This window comes from Mustela lutreola, chromosome 2 (genome assembly GCF_030435805.1).
Source record: "Mustela lutreola isolate mMusLut2 chromosome 2, mMusLut2.pri, whole genome shotgun sequence".
Taxonomy (NCBI): domain Eukaryota; kingdom Metazoa; phylum Chordata; class Mammalia; order Carnivora; family Mustelidae; genus Mustela; species Mustela lutreola.
The window spans coordinates 89,404,086-89,428,875 of record NC_081291.1 but is presented as its reverse complement, the minus strand read 5'-3'; the positions used below and the strand labels follow the sequence as shown (position 1 = coordinate 89,428,875).

Here is a 24,790-nt window from a genome sequence, read left to right as displayed (position 1 = left end):
GAGAGAATTTATTTCCATTGGATTACTTCTTCTTGGTCAGGTGTGTACAGATGGTTCCTTAGTAAACACCTTTCAACAGTGATTTTATTGTGTTTGTATTCCATATGAGACCCTCACATTTTTTCCAGGTGCAGGCTTACAATGTTGTGCCAAGAAAAGTGTAAATAAGCAACATGGCTTATACCATTTAGTTCATATCCTTGTTATAATGTTTGTCCCATTGCGTTATGACCAGCTGCGTGAATGTCTGACGCTTCCTGGACTGTGAGTTCCTCGGGGGTAAACAGTATCATCTCCATATCTGCGATATTTTAAGAAGGGCTTAGCATCTGGTAGGTATTCAATAAATGTTTGATATGAATAAAAGTAAATATGTATCACATTATGGAAATCATCAACTTGCTACACGATTGAATAGTATTTTATTTCTCTATTGCAGTGTAACAAACTACCACAAATGTAGCTGTTTGGAACAATATACATTTATAATCTCCCAGTTTCTGCAGGTCCTAAATTGGTACATGGTTTACCTAGATTCTCCGCTTCAGTATCATTGGGGACTATTCTAGAGTCTATTCAGCACACAAATAAGATGTAAGTACTGGCGTGGGGTTAGGTCATGGGTCTGGGAGACCCGAAAACTGAGATCTTCTTTGTGCCCCGACAGCTGCACCCTACAGCTCTGCAGCCGTCACCATGCCACAAAATGAATATATTGAGTTACACCGGAAGCGCTATGGCTATCCTTTGGATTACCATGAGAAAAAGAGAAAGAAAGAAGGTCGAGAGGCTCATGAACGTTCAAAGAAGGCAAAAAAGATGATTGGTCTGAAAGCTAAGCTCTACCATAAACAGCGCCATGCTGAGAAAATACAGATGAAAAAGACTATCAACATGCATGAAAAGAGAAACACTAAACAAAAGAATGATGAAAAGACTCCACAAGGAGCAGTACCTGCATATCTACTGGACAGGGAGGAACAGTCTTGAGCTAAAGTACTTTCTAATATGATTAAACAAAAACGAAAAGAGAAAGCGGGAAAATGGGGAGTTCCTTTACCCAAAGTTCGAGCCCAGGGAGAAACAGAAGTATTAAAAGTTATTCGAACAGGAAAGAGAAAGAAGAAAGCATGGAAAAGAATGGTCACTAAAGTCTACTTTGTTGGAGATGGCTTTACTCGAAAACCACCTAAATATGAAAGATTCATTAGGCCAATGGGCTTACATTTCAAAAAGGCCCATGTAACACAATCTGAATTGAAAACCACCTTTTGCCTGCCAATACTTGATGTAAAAAAAAATCCTTCATCCCCACTATATACAACTTTGGGTGTTATTACCAACGGTACTGTAATTGACGTGAACGTGAGCGAGTTGGGCCTTGTGACACAAGGAGGCAAATTTATTTGGGGAAAATATGCCCAGGTTACCAACAATCCTGAAAATGATGGATGCATAAATGCAGTCCTGCTGGTTTGACAGCAGTTCGAGACAAGTAATTCCTTATAATTACTGAAGACTACACACCAATCAGGAAAACAACCATTCCTGTGGTGGTTCTGGATACTACCAAACAGCCTTACGTATCTGCAGCCATCAAGAGAAGCATTTATTCTATTGTGGATTAAAATAGACATTTATTAAAATAAATGGTCTTTATTTCTGTCTTTAAAAAAAAAAAGATGTAAGTACTTAGACCACTCAAATGAAGAAACTTCTTGGGTTCACATGCTAATTCATGAGAATGTCCAGGGGTTTGCCCAAATACATTACTGCTCCAGACACATGAATGTAAGAAGGCAGACAGTCCTACACAGAGATCCCTACAATTCAAATGGATTAGTTGAACCCCAAAATCACCAGACCATTTTGTAAGGATGAATGAATGCCCATCTAGAGGTCCTTTAAACTGGTGACTGAAATATGAAAATTGAAGGTATGCAACATCTCTCTGCTAGCTTGGGAATTCAGAGCAGAAATATCTCATATAGTCCTTGGCATGCTCCAGATATTCCAGCCATTTGAATCGCCAGCCAAAAGGACTAAGCCTGCATACAGGGCAGCAAATGCACAAGAACCATCGATAACAGGAGAAGTATTAATTAGCTATTGTTACAATAATGGTGCATAACAAACAACTCCAATATCTCAGTAACTTACAGAAGCATTTATTTTTCTCGTTCAGGGATTGCAAGTTGGCTGTGGCTCACATAATCTCATTTGGGGTTGGCTGTGCCAAACTGGGCTAGGCTGGACTCCAGGCTTTGGGCTGGGTTCAGGTCTATTCCACATGTCTTCTTCATTCTGGGACCAAAGCTACATAGGGGATGTTCATGTTCTTCTCACGGCAGATGACAGAAGTAAAAATGAAGCAAGTAGAAACGTTAAAGAATTGTTAAGACTTTTGCTCAAAAGTGACACGCTATTATATTACTTCTGCTCTCGTTCTATTAGTTAAAGCGAGTCATACGGCTAAGTTCAATGTCAATATGATGTGCTTACTCAAGTGCTTACTTTAGTGGGAGGCAATACAAAGTCCCGTGACAGAACATGGTGAGTAATTCCAATATAAAGATAGACTAAAAAATGGAGAGTAATGAGCAAAGGCAAGCACAAGGTAGCAACCTTCAAAGCTGGTCAAGTTTCTTGTGACACTGTATTGCGCTCCCTAACTGATGCTTCAAAAGAACAAGACACACCATCACGTAACTAACAATTCTGGCTATACATTGGTACAACACCATCCTCCCTTGATATGTAATCCTCTATAAAATACAAAATCTACATTATGGTAATATAATAAAGGTAAAGATTTTACAAGCACAAGGACCTTAAAAATTATAGTTCCCATGGCAAATATAACATAGCTTTTTGTGCCCATATACTGTAAAGACAGAAGTCTTAACTATAAACAGTAATGGGAAATCATGCATATTCAGGGATGAGGGTGATGAAAGAGTTATGGGTTCAGTTAGAAAAATTACTTTGGGAATTTTATCTTATGGATGAAGCCTCGAGTAATGTAAAGCATAATACAACTGAATGTTTAATAGGTGGTTGAATAAAGTAATTTTCATTCAAAAAGGCTGCAATATTGTAATCCAAATAAAAAGAAACACATTTTTTTAGATGTATTATGGATAGTGCCAATATTTTATTCCTGTGTTTTTGTTTCAAATTTCAGTAGTTTTCTTTAACTGATGGTTCTTTGTTGGGATCTATTTCCTCACAAATGAGTCGGCCTCAGGAACCTGGCAAACTGACATATTATGTTTCTGTTTACTTTTTAACTTGCAGACCCTCCAAAGATCAACCGTTCTCGACTATCATTTACTTATACAGTTAAAATGGATTAATATGGAATCATCTGCAGCTTGCCATTTAGCTTGGCTTATCTGAAGGACATTAGATGTTATACTACCTTTAATTAATTAATTAGATATCAAATTCAATTTAAATTACATAGACACACCAGAAGTTGAAACACAATTCTATCAAAAATACTTAAAGAACATAATGCTATTCCTTCCAATATAATGCTATTCCTTCCAAATTCTGTAGTGTCATAATAAGTGTCACATATGCAGCCAACTCCTGATATCAAATTATCAATTCATTTATGTATGCCTTAAGACATGAACAGATGTATTCCTGAAAAGCTGGAGAAGAGCTAAATTCCATATATCAGACTATTCTCTGATTTAACTTCTATATCTTATGTTAAAATATTGAGAGGTCTATTCCTAGGGCAAAAGCCTTTAAGAACATGTCTACAATTTGGGCTCACAAAGAGACTTTCTAGAGATGTCTCACAGGCTGCCTTACATTTTCCTGTTAAAATGCCCACAACGATACAGAGAAGAGGAAAGACAGGCAATGGCACTGTGGACTTAAATTGAGGTAGGGACAGTTGCTAAAGTCCAGGTGGAATTTTCAAACTGTTTTATCGATGATGATGGACAGAAGACAGATTCTTAAACCACTTCCCTTGAGTTCTTCCCTCTGACACAGACTATAACAAATGAATTTTAAAAACCAGGGGGGGGAATGTAACCTCCCTATCCCCATCTGCATTTGACTCTGACATGGACATATTTTGCTCACCATAAATACCAACTGAGCCAGTGAGAACTAGAGTTCTGTCATCTACCATCTCTTCCCCCACCTAATCTCAGTAGCACCTAACTCTCTAGGCATTCATAAACAACTCCCAGAAACAACACGGCAGAAAGAGGGGCAAGGCAACAGGTTAAATATTGGGATTTTTAGTTAACCCAGTGAAAAGTGCTATAAATGGGTAAATGGGGTAGAGAGAGAAGAACATGAAGAAGGCTGCCTGATGGGTGAGTAGACCTTGCTCATATGTTACACTCTTCAAATAAGAATTTCAAACTGCTGTGTCAGACCAACCAATGTTGAAAGCAAGAGAAAAATCCAACATCAGATGGTAGACATATATTAATGTATTAGAGCAACACTATTAATTTTGGAGAAATGATTCTTTTTTTTGTGCGGGACAGACAACTCCCCTGGCCTTGGGCACTGATTTAAGTCATGACCCCTGTATTCCAGTTATTAATATTGTGCAACAAACTACCCCAAACATGGTGGCATAGAGCAATTAATTGTTTTTGTTATGTTCACAGATTCTGTGGGTCAGGAATTGGACAGGGCACAATCAGGATGACTTTTCTAGGCTTCACCCCACCTGGGCCTCAGGGGAAAAGACTCCAAGACTAGGGGACAAATGAATGGTAGGGAGCTGGATCTCCATCAGTCATGTATCTGGCATATAGGCTGGGAGGACTGGAGGCCTGGAGCTGCTCATCAGAGCATCTACACAAGGCCTCTTGTGGTTAGTCTTCATCGCTGCCTATGGTGACCTGGAGATAATTAGACTTACACATGGCAATTCAGGGCTCTGAGTGTGATGAGTGTTTTGGGGAAAAGGAAAAGTGGCATGGTGTTTGTTGGCCTTACCTTGAAAGGCACACAGCACCATTTCTGCTGAACTCTTGACTAATAATGAGTCTAAACCCACCCAGATTTGAGGTCAAGGGTATGACCCACTTTTCAGTGGGAAAAATGTCAAGAGAGATATGGTGTCATCTTTGGAAAATAGAATCTGCCTGTCATTAAGACTGTCTCACTTCTATGGCTGCCACAATGGATTTAGTCTCTTAAGCAACACAAATTACCATCTTTTCGTTTTCTTGTCAGAATTTTGACACAGATTCCATCAACCTAAATCAAGATCTCAGCAGGCTACATGTCTTTCTAAAATCTCTAAGGGAGAGTCTATTTCGTGTTTATTTGGGTTGTTGACAGACCTCAGTTCCTTGAGGTTGTGGAACAGAGGCCTTCATTTTTTTTGTTCATTGTCAGCTGAGGCTGCTCCCAGTTTCTAGAGGTCACCCACATTCCTTGGCTAGTGGTCCTCTTGATCCATCTTCAAAGTCAGTTGTATCCTTCCTAGGTAACACCCCTCTGACCTTTCTACCATTACTTCTCTCTGACCACAGTCTGGAAAGGTGGAAAACTTCTCTGCTATAAAGATTCATGATTAGATGGGCCTACCTGGATAATACCTACCTAGCTCATCTCTGCATCTCAACATCCATAACTTTAGTCACATCTGTTCCTTTTGCCATTTAAGGTAACATTTACAAAATTCCAAAGATTAGAGCCTGGATATCTTTGGCAAGAGTATGGTTCTACCTGTCTGCTGACCACAAACCAAGATGCCTACCCATATTTCAAAATTCTCCTCTTGTGGTGGTGCCATCCCTGGTTAAAATGTACTACGTTAGGGGCTTTGCAGATTAATCTGACATTCAGGTTTAGGTCTGAGACTAGTCAAGGACATTCACTCAGTCTATTGGAAAACACCAGGCTCCAACAATAGTGCATTCCAAATGCCAACATGAAGAGAAAGGAAAAAATACAAGTTAGGGGCTCCTGAGAAAATACTGTAGCATCTGGATACAGAAACCCCACCTTTTAATATTCAAAGGAAGATCGTGGTTCTGAAAAAATAAAATGTCTAAGAAATACATTAAAATTTAACTAAACACATGCTTGAAATAATAAAAAAGATGCCCAAGAACATGGCTTCTTGTGAAGAGAACAGAGATGACAAGACTGACATAAAAGAGGTCTGTGAAAGGAAAAGGATTGAAATGAGAAATAAGAATGTAAGAAAATCCCAAGTACAAAAGCAGAATTAAAATCTACACAGAAGTGAGTAAAGGACAAAACTGACACTGCATAGTAACAAGCCGGTAATGTGTAGGACAAACAGGAGAAATCCTCCTAGAATGCATTATTATGGATTTAGGACTCTTTTGGCTGCAAATTACAGGAACTTCATCCAATCTAGCCAATGAGTCTTCCTTTATTCTGAGAATGTTCAAGTGGAATCTGCCACTTGCAACCAAAAGAGTTCTAAAATAGTTTGGATAGTATATATCAAGTTTGAAAAACTTAATTACTAAAGCTGATTTACCATATATATGTTAGACTCTGCTCCAAAAACAGAAGTTGTGCCTTTTCCACTCTCCATTGAATAATGTTGCATTTAACTATTTCTTCCTTTTTTTAAGAGTCAGGTGGAATTAAATGACTCTGATGATTGCCATTTGATCATATACATTTGTGCATTTTTGTGTAATATGTTATAATTTTGTGTAATATGTTAAAAATCCCCCAAACAAAATGGAAAACAACTCAACCAGAAAAACTGAGGAAAGATAGAGGTATGGAATTGATAAAGTTAAAAGCAGAGATTAATAAAAAAGAAAGGAATAGAAACCTTGATAGATTCATCAGCAACTTCTTTGAAAAAGGAGGCAAAATGCAAAGATATATTAGCTTTCATAGAAAGTGGATATAAGCAAAAGATATGGAAATTTTATTGAAAAATTATTCAATCAATTTTATGAAACTAATGAAACTTTGATACTAAACCTAAAAAGTGTAGTACACAATTTTATGTAATAGGATCGAAATCCACAACTGACAGATGTTCATAAATGGAATTAATCAGTAATATTAAAATCATAATCTGCCATTTTTAGTTGTATTTAGACTTCTAATATAAAGATGCTTTAATATTAGGAAATCATATATACATATCATACCATTAGGACAAACAAAAAAATTTTATCTCTGTAGATGTTGAAAAAGTTATTTAATAAAGTGAACATTCATTCCTGATAGAAACTTATAATATGCCAAGAATAAAATTGTTCCCTTTATAACTATTACTCTCTTTACTGTGTCCATAGTTTTGACTTTTAAGAAGAAATACAAAGGGCCATAGAGCTTACAAATAATGCAAATTAAAGAAAAAAATAGCAATTGTTCTTTAGTCTCAAAAATAAACTAATAAAAGATGATACTGTAGAATTGTTGGGTCCAAAAGTGTAAATTTACATAAATTTCTTAATATTTATTGCCAAATTGATTGCAAGTCTCCCATAATTTAGGGTATACACAAGAGATTTATATAAATTCTCACCCTTGGACTCAATAATTCTACTTCCAGTTACCTATCCAAAAGAAATTAACAAACAATGCAGATAATGATTTTATAGAAAGATGTTTACCAGAAGATTATAATAGGCAAATTGGAAATAACTTTAAAATGATTAAATAGTTATAACAATCATTCCATAAAATTGAGTATTACATAGACATTACAAAGAATTTTAAGATCTTGCAAAAAACACCAATAATACCATAACAATACCAACAATGCAAGTATTGTAAATGGAAAAGGGATTATTACAAAATTACAAAATTATATGCAGTATGATCCCAATTGGTTTTAAAAAATTATTTATAGCTATGTATATTCTGCATAGCACTCATATAAGATAGCAGACAAACTAGGAGAAATCCACCAAAATCTTTACAATGATAATCTCTTAATTGACAGTTCAGAGACAATTTTGACATTCTTCTTTCTTCTTTTTTTTTTTTAATAGCTTACAAATTTTCTACAGTGAATATATATTATTTTTATAATCACGTATTATTTCGGGGCACCTGGGTGATTCGGTCAGTTGAATGTCTGACTCTTGATCATGTGCTGGGCATGGAGCCCACTTTAAAAAAAGGCATTATTTTTCTAGTCAGAATAAAGAGGGTCACCTGGGTGGCTCAGTGGATTTAGCATCTGCCTTTGGCTCAGGTCATGATCCCAGGGTCCTGGGATCAAGTCCCTCATTGGGCTCCTTGATCCCTCTGGAGAGAAGATCCTTCTCCCTAGGGCTGCTTCTCCCTCTGCCTGCTGCTCCCCCTGCTTGTGCTCATTCTCTCTCTCTCTGTGACAAATAAATAAATAAAAACCTTTAAAAAAAGAAAAGAAAAGAAAAAAGAAATATTTTTAAAAAGAAACATTTTAAGGGTAGCTTTTCTCTGTAAGAGAAGAGCATTTCATCTTCAAGTTATTGTGTGACAGGTTAAAATCTGAGGCTTACACTTTCTTTCCTCCTTGATGACAGTTTATAGAAATTGCTTTATTTCATTTTAGGATACTCCAGACTCCTAAATTAGGTTTCTTTCTGCCTAGTCTCATGGGTGAATTTCTTTGCAGCCGGTTTGTAAAAGATTAAAACAACCTCATTATTCATAATAGCCAAAAGGTGGAGGCAACCCAAGTGTTCATCTATAGAATAGATAAATAAGTTGTAGTATATACATACAATGGAATATTATCCAGCCTTAAAGAGGAAGGAAATTCTGACACATGCTACAACATGGATGAACCTTGAGAGTATTTTGCTAAGTGAAGTAAGCCAGTCGCAAAAAGCCTAAAACTGTAAGATTCCACTTACATGAAGTGCCTAGGGTAGTTAAATTTATGAAGACAGAAAGTGGAAATGCTGATTGTTAGAGGCGGAGGCATGGGGGAGGAGACAATGAGGAGTTCTCATTTAATGGGTATAGAGTTTTACTTTTGCAAAATGAAAGAGTTCTGAAGATTGGCTGCATGACAATGAGAATGTACCTAACACTACTAAAAAAAATTACAATTAAAAAAGAATAAGTTGGCAAATTTTTTGTTAAGTCTATTTTACCACACACACACACACACACACAAGATTAAAACAGAAAAAGAGAGCTAAAGGACACAAAGGAAGTAGAGAAAGCTTTATCTAGCACAGGCAAGGTGTATTGCACCACTAGCAGAACCTTAGAACTGGACACCTGGGACTTCACCTTTGATTACTGCAAGTCTTCATTTACTAAATCTGTTCCCTGCTTTATTAATTCTGTGAGATGAAAACTCTCCATATCAACTTGTCATCGATTAATGGATATTTGAATAATTTGTAGCACACTCACATGGAAATAAGCATTCTTAAAGCTACATCCTTAGAGGGGCTCTTAATCTGGGCACCACCACTGTAAAGTGGTCCATGAATGGGTTGAGGGTGGGTCTTTATTTCCATGCAAAATTTTGTGTAACTGAATATATCAGTTTTATAAGAGAAGCCCCTTTGCTCTTAGCAGATTTTCAAGGGGGCTCCAAAGTTGAGAACCACTGTTATAAGGAGTATGCCCTACATGATTTAGTCCTTTCACTACCCACATACTCTGGCTATCTCTTGAAAGATAACTAAACACTTTCTCTAAGTTAGGATTTTATGAATATAACAAACTGAGAGTGATTGACCCTTCATTATTGAAAGTTCATGATGTATCATTGCCACCGTCTTTAGCTTAAGCGTGAGTACATAGAACAGACAAGAGTGGTCTAAGTTAATCCAGTACATTTCAGATTCCTCTTGTTTTCTGTCTATTCAAGGACTGTTGTAATTTTTGTGTTCTAAACTATTCTTGTCTTGTTGAATTTCTGCGGAGATATAACTTTTCTTTTTTTATTAAGACCTTCATTTGTGAATATTTCTCCATCTTTCCTTATGTGCTTGATCAATGTTCATTTCAAAACAGTAGTTTAGGGCGTCTGGGTGGCTCAGTGGGTTAAGCCGCTGCCTTCGGCTCAGGTCATGATCTCAGAGTCGTGGGATCGAGTCCCGCATCGGGCTCTCTGCTCAGCGGAGAGCCTGCTTCCCTCTCTCTCTCTCTCTCTCTCTGGCTGCCTCTCCGTCTACTTGTGATTTCTCTCTGTCAAATTAATAAATAAAATCTTTAAAAAAAAAAAAACAGTAGTTTAAAAAATTCTTGGCAGTGAACCAAAATCAGAAATGTATTTTATAATGCAATCCGTTGCACATACACTTATATATACATGTATATGTGGGACAAAATGTCCTGCAATAATACCCTGACTGCAAAGGGCAGTGAAACATTGATATTTTCTTTTCTTTTCTATTCTATTCCATTTTACTCCACTCATTGATATTCTACATTAGCTATGAAAAGAATTGCTACTTGTGACCTGAATCCGTCGTTCTCAAAGTGGTTCTCAAATTTGGCTGTACATTAAGATCACTTAGGGAGCTTTAAAAATACTTATGCCTGAGTCCATCCTTTGTCCCTGCTCCCTTCAGTTGCCACCAACTGAAGATTGTGATTTAATTGATCTGGGGAAGGACCTGGGCATTGGGATTTTAAAGAAGCAAACTCCAATCATGGGGGAATCATCTGATGTGTAGCCAGGGTGGAGAAATGGACTTAAATGGATTTCACTGTCCTCTGTTACATATCATCCCTCAGGTTGAAAAGCATCTTTTGAAATGGTCTCTTTGATTACTGTTTGATGCTATAGCAACTTAATATTTCTATTACATTTCTTTTATTTTTAAAATGATATTTATTATCTCCATATTATTTATTCAAATGTATCCTGTAAAAGACTGAGGCTTTCATTTGCTCCTATACCTCTGTCCTTGCCTAAGCCACTTGGCGATCATTTCTGGCAATGTGGACTAGACCAGTTCTTCTCAAACTTTAATCTCAAATTTTAACTGCATCAAAATCACCTGGGATCCTTTTTATAATAAAGATTCTGATTCAGTATGTCTGGGATGGGGTTTGACATCTGGATTTCTAATGAGTTCACAGGTAAAGCCTATACTGCTGATCAATGAATGGCACTTCGAGTTAAAAGATACTAGACAAGGATGCTTCAACTCATCTTTCTAACTGGATCCTTCCCTATTCTCCAGCTAGCCCGCCCTGTGTTCTTTCCCTTAGTTATTTACAGTTTTGCACAAACCTTGATGAAGCAGGTAGTATTTTATTTCCTTCCCATTGATAGGATAATTGACCTTCTGACTGGGGCTTAAGATGGCAGAAAAACCTCTCCCCAACTCCAAAAGTACAGATGTGTGAAGGTTATGAACTTTAGACATCAGACTAGTAAACACCCCACTTTGCTATTGTAGTTTGAGCAGGTTTCCTTGATTGTATGTCCCCTACTGTGCAGGTGATATGTGTGTGTGTGTACCCACTTGTAATACAATAAGTTCCCACATTTTAAGCATTCTTTCTAATCGTTGAAACTGAATAATGCCTTCTTAGCAAGATATCTGCACTTGAATTTAACACTACCCTACATTAAGGTATTTGTTTGCAAGCCTGTCTTTGAGGTCAGGGACTCTGCCTTACTCATCCTTATATTGTCAAAGAGCCTATTGGCCACTCAATGAATATTTATTTGCTGAATTGAATTGTGGTAGTAGTAGTTCTTAATCACCATGATAATGCTTAGAGTACCACCTCAAATCTTGGTGGCCAAAACGAACTGGCATTTATTTGGCTCATCAGTCTGGATCATCTGATGATGTGTCAGATGGTAGGCTTACACTTGCCAGGTGACAGAGGTGACTGGGCCTTTGCCTCTCATCCACCAGCAGGCTAGTCCACTCATTTTCTCAAAAGTGGTGACAGAAGTGCAGGCATGCAGGTTAAGACAAGTATGTGTCTTTTCAAGCTGCTGCTTACACATATTTAGTAATATCCCGTTGGCCCCAGCAAGCACCCTGACCACTGAGTCCAGGGACACTGCAGAAGGATATGGTGAAGGGCAATGGTAAAGGGTTGGAGCCATTTTTGCTCTTAATCTGCCACAGTGGCTTTCCTTTCCTCCTTTTTTTCACAATTTTATCCCCCAAGTCTAAACTTTCTGCAATAAGTGGAAACATGATAATGATGCTGAAGTCCTTCCTGATTTTAATTTTGAAACCACTAGTTACTACTGTCATAATAGAGGCTTGATCTGGAGTGATTTAGTCAAAGACACGAAGACCCTGATTTTCACTGGAGTGCAGCCTGGGTTTCATTATAGTCCATTCTCATGTCAGGTGTATCAGCCACAATCCTTCCCACCTGCTGGTGCGCCATCCTTCCAGGCACTGGGCCAATATGCAGGCAAGCAGACAGCCATGTGTTTTAATCAGCATCTGTATCTTGATTTTTTTGGGTTGCTCTTTGAGCCATGTTAAACAAAAACATAAAAATTACCTTAAAAGCACCTTGATGAAAAGACACTGTTACCAACTTTCTCATCAGATGGGAGGAAAATACTGAACATGCAGATTAGTGGCCAGCATTGCTGAATTCACTGAACCCCAAATAAAAAACCCAATAAATGTCTAGTTTAACAAAATGATCATAAAGAAACCATTGATTGTAATAACAAGAAAAACTAAACAACCAATGACATTCTTGGTGTCCCCTTACTCGCCTACCACAAGGAGATATATTACATGAAACATATGCACATAATTGAGAGGCAAATAGAATTGCTTAAAAAGAGATACTCAACTGACAGCAATAAAATTTAGGCCAAAAATCAAAAAACTATTAAGCCTAGCAGTAACATTGATTTGAGCACTATTTTCTTATTTGGTTAGTCCTAGGAGGACCATTGAGTTGCTATTTTGTTTAAGCTGGTGGAAAGGTAAACTAATCTCGTTTAACGGGCAGAAGATGCAGAAGCTGTGCTTTCTCTCTTCATTGCAAGGGATGGATCAGGGTTATGAAGCTTCAGTAAGATTATTGTGTTCGATATAATTTATTTCCTGGAAAGTTAGAGACTTGTAGAGATCACACCTCAGCTCTGGGGGGAAAAAATCAGCCAGCTCCAAGTAAGATTGTGAAGTGGGTCAGATTTGCCAGATCCCAGTCTCAGCCTTTTCCTTTAGGAGGGAATCCACCACAAATCATCATTGGGGATCATAAATGGAGACCTCTGGTTTTTCTTCCTATCCAAAAGACCTGAAGCTTATTTGCATGTCCATGTTAATTGACTAACAAGTCAAAGCATTTTTTTTTTTTTTTTGCACCTAAAGGCAATAAAGTTCCTGAAGAAGGATTTTTTTTTTTTTTTTTTTTTTTTGGTAAAAGCATAATGCCGTTTTCATCCCTAAAATGATATAAAGCATCTATCCTTTGACAGGGCAGATTACAGTTCACTGATATGTGCAGAAACAAAAACCACACATGGCACTTCAGATACGAAATGAAAGTTTAGGGACATCTGTTTATGTATGGCAGATCGAAGACCTCTGACAGCTTACTCCTTCCAACATCCTGCCAAAAGTTCAGCAAAGAATAAACCCAAATAAAACAACTATAAGAAAGGAAACAATGGCAGATGAAGATGGTTAATATTTCAGAAGACTGACAGCAGATGGCCTCATGGTAACTGACTTGTATCAGCGTTCTCCACTCTGCTAAGGTTTTGTGGGATAGTGGCAATGAAGGAGCTGACGAGGGGGTGGAAGAGCACACTCCTTTCTCTCTCCATTGTAATTTGTGTGAGGGCAGAGTGTGCTCCTCTGTGTACACTGGACCTGTCCTTGAAAGCTGGGTAAGCTGTATCTGCATAGTGAATGTCTGTCAAATTGGGTGGAAGATTCTCCCAAGAACCGTAGAGCATCCGAGATCTTACCCTGGTCATGAGCAAATAGGTTAGCCTGCCACATGGATGTTGGCAGAAGACATGGGACTTCAGGGACAGAGACAAAGAACTCTTATTACTTCTAACACAATAAGCAGCATGAACTTCATATTCCCATAAGGTCCTCTTGCTCCCCAAGTTCCACAAAAGTGATGTAAAACACATCTGGTAGATGCCTATGCAGTAACTTTGTGTCACAGCTGAGAAACCCTAGCTTAGAAAACTCCAGCCTTTCATGATCTTTTCCTTCATGACTCATGCAAAACAACTGTTCCAACATTTGCTTTGGGGGGATGGTGGGAAAGAGACGGGGGAAATAGTATCTCTGTTCTACTGGACAGCAAGCAACTTTCCTCTCTTCCAGAGAGAGACACTATCTCTGCCTTCCAAACTATCTGTTATATACGTGGTCTTGAAAAAGATAGTGGGTAAAAAATTTGTCAGTGCTCCTGCTCCTAAAACATGCAGATTTGCAAGAGACCCATGGAGAATTATCTCCCAAGAAAGTTATGAAACTCTTCTGATTCTTCTGATAGCAAAAATGTAACTTAACCACTTTTGCCTGGGAACCAGTCCTTATGGTCCCATAGAGTTTCAACTGTGAATTGTGAAATTATACACAACTACCTTGTTAGTTGTTTGCCTATTTTTCTCAGCCCCACTTATAGTTTGCTCTGTGATGTTGGGAGTAGGACTCCAAAACGACATCTTCCAGATACATTCTACTGATAGGAGGTGTTGGCTGGAGGTTGGAAGGCAGGAGGAGAGGATAATGGGTCCTCTCCTGGTTTTCAGCTCAGGTTTGCAAGCCTCCAGAAAGAGAGGACAGGTATAGCCATAGCGTCCAGCTTCCTTTGGTACTTCCAAAATCAGCCTGCAGCTGCCCCTCAGTGGCCTATGCAGCAGGCATGCTTTTGGAAGAGCAGCCCTACCAACCCTCCCTCATCCCTACCCAATCAAGCATGTGTCCTATCACCTGCCATTCTATCCTCAGAATCCCACTTCTATTATCGTCCAGCCCTGGTCTCCCTTTGCTTTCTAGCACCCACATGGTTATGCCCCCTTCTCAGAGATTTGAGCAAAAACCAGCTCTGTGAGGGTGCCTTTTCCTATCCTAATAACTTCACAGAACTTTTAGGTTCTAGAAACACATCTCATCCTTTTTGCTTTCTTAGTTCTGGAGGTGGTAGCATTCCTGGTATTTTCTATAGGTTACCTCAGCATCCCACTTCCAACCTTTCAGTGCCTGAGTGTCAAATCTCTATATTAAATACCTCTGTTTGAAATACCTAGCATGGGTTTTGCTTTTATGACTGGCCTTTGGCTAATATACAATACTCATAGTTAGAATGATCTCATGTTTTCATCCAGTGTTTAAATTTTCATTTTCTCTTAAATTTAATTTTTATCTTTATCAAAGAACATAGTTCAAAATACCAAATAGTACAACAGTCCCTTGCCCAGTGACATGGTGGTTAATGTTTAATAACCACCTGTCTAGAGAAAGAAAGCCTTTCATTTATAATATATGCCAATTTCCACATTGTAAATATACCATCCATAGCCAATTGCAAGTGACCCATGTGACATAACTGGACACAGAGTTGGGAACTGATGTGTACCATCAGCTTTTGTGGGCCAGCATGAACCAGCTCCAGACATCCCTGACCCTTCTGCATTCTTCCTCACCTTCAAGGCGACCACTTTCAGCTTTTATAGCCAGCATGGTTGGTTTTGACCTCCATATTGCCACGTGAAGAGAACTAAAGGGAATCACCTCTTTGTCCCAATGCAGGCAGAGAAAATAACTGGCATTTATTGATCATATCCTTCACTTACTTAACCTCTTCTCCTTTATGCCTCAGTTTTAATGGCATTTCCTGAGAGAAGCCTTTCTTAATCACACCCAATTTATTTATTTTATTTTTTTTTTTAAGATTTTATTTATTTTATTTGACAGAGAGAGATCACAAGTAGGCAGAGAGGCAGGCAGAGACAGAGGGGGAAGCAGGCTCCCTGCTGAGCAGAGAGCCCGATGCGGGGCTCGATCCCAGGACTCTGAGATCATGACCTGAGCCGAAGGCAGCGGCTTAATCCACTGAGCCACCCAGGCGCCCCAATCACACCCAATTTAAATTTGGTCCCATATGCTGGTCATTCTTATACTCCTTTATTCTTTAATTTCATGGCACACATCCCTGTTTGTAATTCTATTTAGGCTCATTTATTTATTGTCTGTCTCTTCCACTAGTTTGGAAGCTCCACAAGGCCAAGGATTTCATATATATTGTTCCTCACTGTATTCTTGCACAGTATTTGGAAAGCTCTTTGAATAGTACTTGCACATTATAACTGCTGGATAAATATTTGTAGAATAAAGGAATAAAGGAGTGAAAAGATAATAAAAAGAATGAATGTATAATACATGCTAGGTACTCTCCTGAATTATTTCATACATATTATTTCATTTACCTTTAAAAACGCTCCTACCAGGTATCAATCATTGTCTCCATTATAGAAATAAGGAAGTTATCTCAAAGAGGTTAAGTAATGGGCTTCAAAGTGTTTTCAGTAATGTTAGAATTTTACATAAAAATTGGGTCTTTTGGTTCAAAGCCCTGTGTTTTTGTGCTCCATCATTGCTGAGTTAATATTCAGTCTTATTCCTCTGCTTAGGCCTTAAATTGTACCTTATTCCAAGTTCTCATATATATTGATTGGCAGGTCTTTTTGACTTGAGCAAAAGAAAATAAAATCTAACCCCTAATTATGTCTTTGGCCTAATACTCAACCACTTCTTGTTCTTGGTTCCTCCTGGCACTTTAAAATGCAGGCCTTTCATTAAGTGACTGTGGTTCCAATCCTCTCATAGAGGAGTGAAACTGGATAAGATAAGAGGGTTTGGCTGCTGGTGGGCCAAGCTAAGGAATTTGAACTTCATCCTCTCAGCAATATTAGCTATTCTAGCAATCAAAGTAAGGGCTGCCAGAGGTGCCTGGGTGGTTCAGTTGGTCAAGCATCTTCCTTAGGCTCAGGTCATGATTCCAGGGTCCTGCGATCAAGCCCCATATCAGGTTCCCTGCTGGGGAAGCCTGCTTTTCCCTCTACTCCCCACCTGTGCTCTCTTTCACTATCTCTGTCCTCTCTCAAATAAATAAAATCTTTAAATTTTTTTAATTTTAGAAATTTTAAAATTTTAATTTAAAAATTTTTAATCACTTTGCAAGAATTTTATTACCAAGGAGGCTAAATATATTTTGAATTTCTTAGCCATTTACTTCAGCTATGCAAAATGTATTTACAAGTATTTTTTAAAATTAACATATAATGTATAATTTGCTTTAGGGGTGCAGGTCTGTGAATCATCAGTCTTACACAATTCACAGTGCTCAGAATAGTGCATACCCCCCTCAATGTCCATAACCAAGCCACCCTATCCCTCCTTCCCACCCCCCAGCAACCCTGTTTGTTTCCTGAGATTAAGAGTCTTTTATAATTTGTCTTCTTCCCCCGTCCCATCTTGTTTCATGTTTTTCCCTCCCTTCCCCCACGATCCCCCACCCTGCCTCTCAAATTTCTCATATCAGGGAGATCATATGGTAATTGTCTTTCTCTGATGGACTTATTTCGCTCAGCATAATACCCTCTAGTTCCATCCAAATGGTAAGATTTTGGGTTTTTTTTTATGACTGCATAGTATTCCATCGTATATATACACCACCTCTTCTTTATCCATTCATCTGTTGATGGATATCTAGGTTCTTTCCGTAGTTTGGCTATTGTGGACATTGCTGCTATAACCATTTGGGTGCACGTGTCCCTTCAGATCACTACATTTGTATCTTTAGGGTAAATACCCAGTAGTGCGATTGCTGGGTTGTAGGGTAGCTCTATTTTCAACTTTTTGAGGAACCTCCATGCTGTTTTCCAGAGTGGCTGAACCAGCTTGCATTCCCACTAACAGTGTAGGAAGGGTGCCCTTTCTCCACATCCTCACTAGCATCTGTCATTTCCTTATTTGAAGGTTAAATACAATGAATGGATAGAATACGACTATAACAATGAAAATTTAAAAATAAAAATTTTAAAAAATTATTGATAAGATAAAATAGTTTAAAAAGGTTAAAATAAGAAAGAGAAAAATTTAAAAAATAGAATAAGAGGGGTGCCTGGGCGGCTCAGTGGGTTGAGCCTCTGCCTTTGGCCCAGGTTGTGATCTCAGGGTCCTGGGATTGAGCCCCACATTAGGCTCTCTGCTCAGCAGGGAGCCTGCTCCCCCACTCCCTGCCTGCGTCTCTGCTTACTTATGATCTCTCTCTCTGTCAAAAAAATAAAATCTTAAAAAAAAATAGAATAAGAAAAAATAAAATTAAAAAAATTTAACTTTGAAAGACTAAAGAATCGTGGGGGAAAAGCCATGAATTCTACGTGTTGCATTCCCCTACCTCTGGAGTTCCCCAGTTCTCATTTGTTGATGAACTTGGTCTTGGCTGGATGTTCCTGCTGGGGGAGGAACCTGTTGCAGTGATTCTCAAATGTCTTTGCCCGAAAAATTGCACCATGCTTGCCAGGGGCAAGGCTAAATAATCTGCTCTGTTTTGCTCTCGGGAGCTTTTATTCCCCAAACCCTTTCCATATAACTTTGGAGGATGGGAATGAAAATGGCAGCCTCCCAATCTCCCACCCCTAGTTGCTGAGAGCTCTGGGCCCCCACGCCTCAGTGCGCCCTCAGAGAAAAGCAGTCAGTCACTCCCGTCTCCCTGGTCTCTGGCCGCACTGCATGCTCAGCCAGACTGTGACCAAACCTTTCTATCTCTGGCACATGGCCCTGTTTGGAGTCTTAAAACACAGCAGTTTCCTGCCATGCGCGCTTCTGCGCTGATCCTCCTGGAAGAGGAAGGTGAGTCTCCCTGGATCTGCCACTTGCAGTGCAGTGTCCCTGCTTAAAAGCACTGGCCTAACTGTGCCTTGGATCATGGCTTAAGGTAACCCCGAGCTGAGAGCCGCTCCTCGGCTCCCTCTCGGCAGCCTGCTTCCCCTCTCCAATACCTGGGAGCTCTGCCACTCTCAAGACACCATCCGGTCTGGAGACCACACTGTCCCAGCAAGGGCTCCGCCCCCTGCTTAGCCTCTGGAGCAACGTCCCTCAGTGCAGCCGACTTCTGAAAGTTCCTGTTTTGTGCTCTGCTGCTCTACCACTTGCGGGGAGCCGACCCCTCCCCACCGTGATCTCTCTTCTCATATACTGCCCCAGATTCACTTCTCTGCACATTCTATCTTCCAGAAAGTGGTCGCTTTCCTGTTCCTAGAATTGCTGCTCTTCTTTTTGATCTCCTATTGAGTTTGTAGGTGTTCAGAATGTTTTGATAACTATCTAACTGAACTCCCAGGATCCCATGAGATTTAGGTCTCCTACACCTCTGCCATCTTGCTCTAATTTAAATTTAAAAAGAAATTGTATTTCTTTATTTGAGAAAGAGAGCATGAATCTCATGAATAGGGGGAAGGAGCAGAGTAGCCCTATACGGGGCTCAATCCCAGCATCCTGGGATCATGACCTAAAGAGTAGGCAGGCATTTAACTGACTGAGCCACCCAGGTGCCCCTAAATAAATAGTCTTTTTTTTTTTTTTTAAAAGATTTTATTTATTTACTTGTCAGAGAGAAAGAGAGAGAGCATAAACAGGGGGAGTGGCAGGCAGAGGGAGAAGCAGGCTCCCTGATGAGCAGGGAGCCTGATGTGGGACTCAATCTCAGGACCCTGGGATCATGATCTGAGCCAAAGGCAGACACTTAACTGACTGAACCACCAGGCATCCCCTAAATAGATAAAAATCTTAAAAAAAAAAAAAGGTAAGGGATGCCAGAGTGAAGGATTTTTCAGAGAATGAAGATAGTGGCAGAATATAGGGTAAGTTGGAGTGGAGAAGTGCAGGAATTCTGTCTCAGCGTCTCTTTTTAAATCTATGTTTGAGATATTAAAGACCTGAGCTAAGATGGTCACAGGAGAGGTAGAGATGAGGAGATGGAAATAAGGGACCTGAAAAGAACAATCAGCACAGTTCAGTGGCAAAATGGAATATTTTGTGGAAGGAAAATAAGTCCAGGACAGTAGAATTGGTTATGGCTTCTTGCTCAGCCACTTACTAGTCATATGCCTTTTGGCCTTATCTTGTTCATCTGGAAAGAAGGAGGCAGGGCTAGATGATCTGGGTTTCTTCCAGTTTGAAAACATTGTGATTAAAAGAATAAAAATTAGTGCAAGGATTTATGAATTAAAGGATAGTGAAGCCTGTTTACAGAAATGAGGAAGGTGGATACATGCCTAGCTGTGCTCACATGTATGTGTGTATATATGTGTGTGTGTGCAAGAGGAGGAGGAGAAGGAAGAACAGGACATTACCAGAATAAATCAAGACTTTCTCATATGGTAGTAGATAATCATCATGAAAATATATCAGCACATTTCTCAGCTTTTTCTGCATTTGTCCTTAATCTTAGACTATCTTCCTATACTGCAAAGGCTGGAAATCTAAAAATTACAGCTTGGATTCTGGCTGTAAATTGTATTCAATCAATTAGAGGCACGTGTCCTAGCTTTGGAAGGCGGAAATGAAGTGAAGGTCATTTGTCTCCTTGAAGAGCAAAGTAATGGAGATCTGTATCTAAAGGGAGTTGAGGTGTCCAGGTTTGCTATTTCAGTGTCTGATCACCAGATTCATGGGTGTTGAGACACAGTGCTGGGAAAGAGCTTTCGGATTTCTAGATCAGGCTTCCTGATGCCTAATACTCCAACTCTTTCAAATGATTTAGCAAGCATCTTGCTCCCCATGTTAAATCTTTTTCCATAAAAAATATCTAGAAAGATTTGTGTTGCCTGTATTAAACTAACACAGAGCTCAGATTCAACACAAAGTCTCCCTGGTCCATTGATTTCAAAGTCATCTTATTTCGCTTACTAATAGCCCACAATCTTCTTTCATATTAAGAGAACAATAGAATCTCCATGCAGGAAATGTCACTGGAGTCTTCTAACAAACATATATTTCTGTCCATAAAGAAGAGGAAAAAATCTACTCCATTTTAGGATGGCTATGTGATCAGAGGCTAGATCACACCTGGTTTTCCCCAGGGACTTGGGTCAACCGCAGAGAGGAAAAGAATGAGACAATAGTTACAACAAATTGTAAATCCTTTAGGATACCCCTTAATTCCTATGTCATTGCTCCTCGCTGAGACAAACGTTAGAACCCATCCGAAAGGAGAAAATACTGAGGGAAAGTGATTGCCCTTGTAGATGAGAAATCAGCAAAAATCAGTGGCATTGTCACTGTTAGTGTGTCTTACAGATACGTACATTTGAAAGGACTGTTCACATTAGTTTTCCAAGTATGGTTCCTACACCAGCAGCATTAACATCACTCAGGAATTTGTTAGAAATATAGATTCTTGGGTCTTACCCCAGACATACTGGGACCAGAAACTCTAGGTTTGGTGACCGGTAATCTGTATTTTTATTTATTTATTTATTCATTTTTAAAAAGATTTATTTATTTATTTATTTGACAGACAGAGATCACAAGTAGGCAGAGAGGCAGGCAGAGAGAGAGGAGGAAGCAGGCTCCCCTCTGAGCAGAGAGCCCGACGAGGGGCTGGATCCCAGGACCCTGAGATCATGACCTGAGCCAAAGGCAGAGACTTTAACCCACTGAGCCACCCAGGCACCCCTGGAAATCTGTATTGTTAAATTATCCTTGTGATTCTGATGCTTGCTAGAGTTTGAAAATGATTGATAATTTGAAAATTATCAATCATCAATATGCATTCACAAAGTCCTTCACAGTCAACGATGACTGAATTTTCTTTATGGGTGTGATGATCTACGTGGCTGATGGCTATAGATAAGCAAGCTGTTTGTGGGTGCTGCTTTAAGCTCGGGGGTCAAATAACTTACCCAAGAACAATGGTAGTTCACTGAGAAGAATTTTAGTTTTTTCTTTTGGAACTATGTTCAAAATATTCACGAAGATGAGAATAATATTTTCCTATATAGGAAAATTTGGGTGTTTTTTAAAGTAAGTGTATAATCCTATGAAAATTAGGTTTAAATAATATTGTTCAATTGACAAGTGAGTCATCTTAAAAACAATTTTAGAGACTTGTCTGTCTTTATTTTTCTTACCATAAAATTTTGAGACTTAAACATATGTATATGTTATATCTCTCAGAAACAGAACCATAATATAATTTTTGTTTTTTATTTTCATTTTATTTTATTTTTGATTAATTAATTAACTAATTAATCTCTGCTACACCCAACATGGGGCTCGAACTCATGACCCCAAGATTAAAAGCCACATGCTCTACCAACTGAGACTACCAGGTGTCCCCATGCCTTTTAGAGGAAAGAAAATTCTAAATAGTTTAAGTGGTTAATAATTTTTGGTGTAAATGATGAGATACCACCTGAATTCAAAACACTTTATTATTATTTTGCCTAAAACATGTACAAAAGCAATTTAATATCAAGCAAATATAGTTATGGAGACAGATGTTGTGTCTTGGATCACCTTATCCTTTAAATAAAGAATATAGGTTAATGCTAATTAGTTTTAATAAATGTTTTCGAAATACATAAGTAGCCATGCCAACTGAATATTGTAAATGGATTCTTGAGATCAGATCCTTTAAAGCCTTCAAAAGCATAGAGCCATTCTAATATTACCAAATGCTGAGTCAGTGTATTTCACCATCATCAGAACTGGGAATGAGATATTCGGGGCGCAACTAATAAAACTCAGTCCTTGCTCATATTGTTTCATGAGAGTCTACTTTTATGAGGCGAGTCCTATCTCTATGAATAATTTGTTCCATAACCCAACTCATTCTGTTGGTTAAAATTTGGGTATTATTGCATAATCTTGTTGAGGAAAATAGAGTAACATCTTGAACAGCCAAGTAGCTCTTTTTAGTCATTTTCAATAATAATGTAAAAATGAGAGCACAAATTGATTTATGCTTGTGGCACTATTTGAAATAAAAATGAAGAAATTGTCTCTTTTACAGGGTTCAATTCTTCAAGGAATTGCATCAATGTTCTCTCAGTGTGTTCAGCTAATGTTTTGTTGAGTTTTAACCATTTCTTTGCTTTTATTAAATTTCTAATGGGGTTTTTCTGCTTAAAAAAGGTTTATGCTAATGTAACATATATTTTAGCCTGAAGGAGTGTATGAAGGACAAGGAAAATAAACATGTCAAATTGAATGAATGGGATTGTGTTAATGATCAGAAGGGATCATTCAAGGATGTAGCTGAATTTCTCCCCAAAGTGCCTATTTCAATCACTCCTTCCTCTTCCAGAGTGGATTGTTCAGTTACAGTTTCCCATTTCTCTCTCTCTCTCTCTTTTTAAAAAATTAACATATAATGTATTATTTGCCCCAGGGGTACAGGTCTGTGAATCATCAGCCTTACACATTTCATAGCACACACCATAGCACATACCCTCTCCCATGTCTATAACCCAGCCACCCTCCCCCTACTCCCCCACCCCCCAGCAACCCTCAGTTTGTTTGGTGAGATGGAGAGTCTCTTATGGTTTGCCATTTCTCTTGAATCCTTAATCTCTACCTGGCTCCTTTACTTCTGCCAGAAATGTGCTCACTTTTGCTCTCTTCTAAATTAAAAACCTTCCCTTCACTCTACACTCCCCTCACGCTATTTTCCTATTTTTCTCCTCCACTTTACCACCCAATCAGGAGCCTTCCAGGGTCCCTGACATCATCCTTTCGCCACCTGCTCACTTAAGTCTCCACAATGTGGTTTTAAGCACAGCATTCTGAAAAATCTCTACCTCTTACGGGAAGGAAAGGAAAGGAAAGGAAATGTTGTTAGAAAGGAGGACACAGAAAGCTTCAACCATGTTGGTAATGTTCTATTTCTGTAACTATTTTTTATAGAAATAAAATAATTTTGCAATATTTTTTAAAGTAGTCTTCCACCATTGCTATTGTGCTAAAACTTGTCATCAGATGCCAAGACCAATAGTCTTCCCACATGATTTGAGGCTACTGATCCAACTTCCTTTGTTTAGAAATTGTTTTCTCACTATAAAATATTACTTCCAATAAAAATACAGACAATACTATGAAAAACTTATTTAAGTATTTAAATTAAATTCTTAATGAGGAGGGACAACTGGGTGGCTCAGTCAGTTAAGCGTCTGCCTTTGACTAAGGTCATGATTGCAGGGTCCTGGGATTGAGTCCCACACTGGGCTCCTTGCTCAGCTGGGAGCCTGCTTCCTCCATCTGCCTCTGCCTCTCCTCCCTGCTTGTGCTCTCTCTTTCTCTCTCTCTTACTCACTCTCTCTCTCTCAGATAAATAAACAAAATCTTAAAGAAAACAAATTCTTAATTAAGGAGCTTAAATCCCTATTATTCCCAATCTCCAGAGATAACCATTGTGAACATTTTTTTTACTGCAAGTGTTGTGTATATGTCTGCATATTTTGCTTAGTAAAATTTCTGTTTTATATTCTGATTTTTCTCTTAATATTAAATTAAAGGCATTTTCCCAAGTCCTTTCACTATTCTTCAAAAGCACAATTTTAAAGAACAGCTTAATATCCTGCACTGAAAATATACAATTATTTATTTAGCTGACCCATTCATTAGAACAATCAGCTCTGTTGATCTTCCAGGACAACATTCCCTGAATACTTGTCTTGTTCTGGGAAGGCTTCAAAGTGTCTTGTGTTCCTTATCTCCCTTTGACCTCACAATAGCCTTCTTTGGACCAGAGGAGAGATCAAGGAATAAAACCAGAAAGGGGCAGTTTCTGTGTGTCAAACCTCTTTATATCTCTTGACCTATTCTTTATTCCTTCTGTCCTACACTCCCTTGACATCAACTAC

The 24,790-nt window shown here is 38.6% G+C and overlaps 2 protein-coding genes across 2 annotated transcripts; both read left to right on the top strand.

The window, feature by feature from the left end:
* Window positions 1–607: 607 nt before the first annotated feature.
* LOC131825830 (ribosome biogenesis protein NSA2 homolog) lies at window positions 608–1,153 on the top strand. The gene has a single exon (XM_059165202.1). It carries the CDS (start codon window positions 697–699, stop codon window positions 988–990), a length of 294 nt encoding a protein of 97 aa, XP_059021185.1. The 5' UTR covers window positions 608–696; the 3' UTR covers window positions 991–1,153.
* LOC131825829 (ribosome biogenesis protein NSA2 homolog) lies at window positions 1,009–1,589 on the top strand. Its single transcript, XM_059165201.1, has one exon. The coding sequence runs from the start codon at window positions 1,009–1,011 to the stop codon at window positions 1,477–1,479; it is 471 nt and encodes a 156-aa protein (XP_059021184.1). The 3' UTR covers window positions 1,480–1,589.
* The last annotated feature ends 23,201 nt before the right edge of the window (window positions 1,590–24,790 follow it).

What these genes read in the sequence shown, in the direction of transcription:
- LOC131825829 (XM_059165201.1), top strand. Translation starts at nt 1,009, where the DNA reads ATGATTAAACAAAAACGAAAAGAGAAAGCGGGAAAATGGGGAGTTCCT.
- LOC131825830 (XM_059165202.1), top strand. Translation starts at nt 697, where the DNA reads ATGCCACAAAATGAATATATTGAGTTACACCGGAAGCGCTATGGCTAT.